Source organism: Curcuma longa, chromosome 13 (assembly GCF_044706935.1).
Source record: "Curcuma longa cultivar G26 ecotype Majalengka, Jawa Barat chromosome 13, ITB_CL_G26_1.1, whole genome shotgun sequence".
NCBI classification, from domain to species: Eukaryota; Viridiplantae; Streptophyta; class Magnoliopsida; order Zingiberales; family Zingiberaceae; genus Curcuma; species Curcuma longa.
This window is the reverse complement of record NC_133873.1, coordinates 2,122,561-2,126,516: the sequence shown is the minus strand read 5'-3', so window position 1 is coordinate 2,126,516 and position 3,956 is coordinate 2,122,561. Positions and strand designations below refer to the sequence as shown.

The window sequence follows — 3,956 nt, the reverse complement described above, 5'->3', positions numbered from 1 at the left end:
ATAATACATATTTAATGAAAAAATATAAATATTTTATTCTTCCTTTCTTTTTCTTTTTTATTTTTTTCTTCCACTTTTATTAATAAACATTCTCTAACCCATCTAAATATAGTGTTACTTTACAAATGCAATAGAATTAAAAAAAAAAATGGTGGTCCCGTGGACGGGTCGACCGTGACTGGACCCCGCCCATTGAATGGCGATACGAGGGCGTCAAATCGCTATTGCGGCGAACATCCTGAACCCTAAACCCTCAGAGGTCCTCTGGTGGCCATGGCGGTCGCCGCCTTCGCTCGCAACCAGCTCCTGCACCCACTGCGCATTCGCGTCTTCTCCTCTTCGTCGGCGTCCTCCATCCCCAACCCTTCCGCCGCGATCTCCAGGAAACAGAAGTCCGTAGCCGCCCTCCGCCTCCTTAGGTCCGAAACTGATCCCTCGCGCATCGTGGACATCTGCCGTGCTGTCTCGCTCCGCCCCTCTTCTTCCCACCTCCACCGCCTCGCTCTCTCCGACGCCATCTCCACCCTCGCCAAGTCCGGGTCCTTTACCGAAGTGCGCTCGATCCTTGATTCCCTACCTTCCGCCTCCCTCCCCAACGCCATTGCACTCTTTGGTCAAGCTGGCTTGCACGACGACGCCCTCCGCGCTTTCCAGAAATCTCCTTCCACCCGAGCCCTGAACGCGCTACTCTTCGCCTGCATCGTCGGCCGTCGACACGATGAAGTCAGTCGCATCTTCAGAGACTTCCCAGGCGCCTACGGCGTTACCCCTAACATTAAAACCTACAACAATGTCATCCAGGCCTTCTCCGTGTCAGGCACCGCCCGTTCATTCTATTCGGTGCTTGACCAGATGTGCAGTGCCGGCGTCAAGCCCGACACGACCACTTTCTGCAATGCCCTTGCTGGTTTCTACAAGGAAAAGCAGTTTGACGAGGTCAACAAAGTGTTGGAGCTCATGAAGAAGCACGACTGCGACCATGGGCTCCGCATCTACCACTCGAGGATCGAGAGCCTGTGCAAGCTAAAGTTCTCAAATGAGGCAATGGTGCTCTTCAAGGAGATGGAAACAAAAGGAATAAAGCCAACTTCGGTAACTTATAACCACTTGATATATGGGTTTTGCAATGAAGGCCAATTGGAGGATGCCAAGAAGCTCTACAAGGAGATGAAGGAACGAGATCTTCTTCCAATTGACAAATCCCACTTTACTCTAGTACACTTCTCGTGCAAAGTTGGGGATTTTGAGGCTGCGCTGTCTGTCTGCAAGGATTCTATGGCACAGAACCGGATCCCAAATTTCACAACCATGAAAATGCTTGTGAAAGGGCTCATTGGATCCTCAAAGGTGGAAGAGGCAAGGGATATAATGGAAAAGGTCAAAGAAAAGTTCCCACGGAATGCAGATATGTGGAAGGAAGTGGAAGAGGCTTTTCCACAATAGTCTGAAAAATCATAGTGGTATGCATTATTGGCTTTTGTATGTACGTTCTTTTTGTAGCCTCTGTTGGATTTTATTTGATCAGTTTTTCATGTGTTTTTGTGCATATACTATTTTGCCTTAGCTGTTATTTTCCTTCTTGATATGTTGTATGTTCTTGGCAATCAGTTGAGACTTGAGAGGTATTATTTCCATCGAAGCTCCATTTGTTTAGCTCTTGTAAATATTTAATCAAGTCGTTGTCTGGTCCATTGTTTATAAAGCCATGTATGATCTCTTAGGTGGAATTTGAAGCGGACCGCTCAACGGTCACATTGATGAGTTAGGGTTTTATGTTATTTTGTTGATTCATTTTGGGTTTTTGTGTGGACAATTAATTGTTTAATGGACATAATTTGATTGCATTTGTAGTATAATGTATGTTTGGATGATTGATCTAATTTCTGTGATTTGATGATTAATTTTGTATTAATTGAGCTTAATTCTTTGTAGGACATAAGTGGAACCAAGATTGAGCCAAATTGAGACCGAGTCCAATCAAAATTGATCAATTCTATTGACCTAGACTTCATGATCAATATTCAAGTTGATTTGAGTTGAACTCATTCGAATTTGAGTTGAATCAGAGCCAAATTGGAGCTGAATCAGATTAAATCAGGATTGAATCGGTGCCTAACCACAGCTGAACCCGGTTCAGCACAGTAGAGTTTAAATCCCCATTTTAACGAGGAATGAACAGTGCCTGCGTCAAATTCACTGTAGATAGTTTCGCTTCGTCATTTTCTTCTCTGTTTTCGATCTCGCGCAGCCGGATCTTGAAGTTCTTCCCCTTCCAATTGATTTCCGGATCTATAAGGAAGATTACGAGCTATGTTCAACCAAAATTTCAAAGGAGAATCGGTTGTTGAGGGTTTCTTCAACTGATCTGTTTCCGCCGCGACCTCTTAAGCCGAACCTGAAATTCAACAGAATCGGAGAAATCTAGAGAAATTGAAGGGGTTCTTTGAGTTCTCTGGGTTATTACTGAGATTAAATCACAAGCATTCAAGTTCGTTTCCAAGAATTAGTGTGAAGATCTCCGATTTACAGCTAAATGTGGATTTGCTCTGTTCAGCTCAGTGTGAGAGGGTTTCTTGCGTTTGTTTGTTCAGATCTGATTTCACCCAATGTTGAGTTAAGCTATGTGATTGTACTACGGGATTTCTGATCTTTGATCAGATCTTGAGTGACAGCAAAAAGAAATCGAGAGGAAGGGAAGATTTGAGATTTGATTTCTGTTTCTGTTGTTTATTTCGTTCTGTCAACTTAATTCTGTCAGTTTTGTTTCTGAACATTTCATATTCTTGTTCTTGAATTGCTCGATTAGTTTGATTTGGATTGTTTAGGTGATTTCCTTGTTGAATTCTCTGATTTCATTAGTTGCATTCATTCGGCTGAATTATGTTTCTTTAGTTACTATTATGTTTCATAGGTTTACTGTTCCATATCAAGTTTTTGTTTTTGTTTCAGAATGTTAAGCTGATTGATTCATATCTTAGATCTTGCATCAAGTGGAGTTGAAGCCAATTACCTCTGATTTGTTAATGTGTTTTGAGATTGATGATTAGTTTACTTGAATTCTTTACATTGATCTAATTGATTAGTGTGAACAAACTTTTGTTTCTTTACATTGCAAATTCATAATCTGAGTTTAGCATGAATGTTTAGTCCTTAGGTTAGACTTGTTTGCTGATTAGTTGCATTCATTTGTTTTCTTGAATTGTGTTGCATTTATAGATCAGTTGATATTTTGTTTCAATAGTTTTAGCTCTAGGTTAGCAAACTTGCATTCTGTTTCATTTATTGATTTTAAATTTACATTTCATTTGAAAAACACCAAAACCCCATTTACATAAGAAAATCCAAAAAGAATGACATCCTAGCTTGATTTAGATAAGTTTCTACTAGTTCTTGGAAAAATACGACTCGTGGCTCTTATATTACATTTGTTTGTGAGCTAAGGATTTTCAATTATAAATTCTAATTTGAGGTTCACTCGTGACATTAGCTGTGGGCTCTATTACACATATGGTTTGTAATTTGTATATTGCATATGTCACTGCATGTGCAGTGAAAAAACAACATTATGCAATTCATTTGGACCAATTTAGAGTAAAACAAATTGATTTTAAACTCTCTGACATATTTTTCTATGGAATTATGAATCCGAGGTATCACTAATGTATATTATTGTTAATTTTTTTTTTTAACACTGATTAACATCTTCTATTGGACTCAAAGAACAAGAGTTTTGCTGCCTTTTAGCTCTTCATTTTTACGTCTGATTGCCTTTTCTCATGTTTGCATTTTCAACCTTGAAACTTATTTGATGTCTACTTTGCAAGAGTCTATGATGATGAAAAGAAATGTATTTTATACCCAACCTCAAAAATCCTTTTACCATTATTTTAAGGCCATAACATGCCATATCTCGACAAGTGAAATTGCTCGAGTATGATAATTTTGCAAGACAAGTT

At 39.7% G+C, this 3,956-nt stretch overlaps 1 protein-coding gene across 1 annotated transcript; it reads left to right on the top strand.

The window, feature by feature from the left end:
• Positions 1-252: 252 nt before the first annotated feature.
• LOC141843741 (pentatricopeptide repeat-containing protein At1g11630, mitochondrial-like) lies at positions 253-1,449 on the top strand. The gene has a single exon (XM_074731771.1). The coding sequence runs from the start codon at positions 274-276 to the stop codon at positions 1,441-1,443; it is 1,170 nt and encodes a 389-aa protein (XP_074587872.1). The 5' UTR covers positions 253-273; the 3' UTR covers positions 1,444-1,449.
• Positions 1,450-3,956: the final 2,507 nt, after the last annotated feature.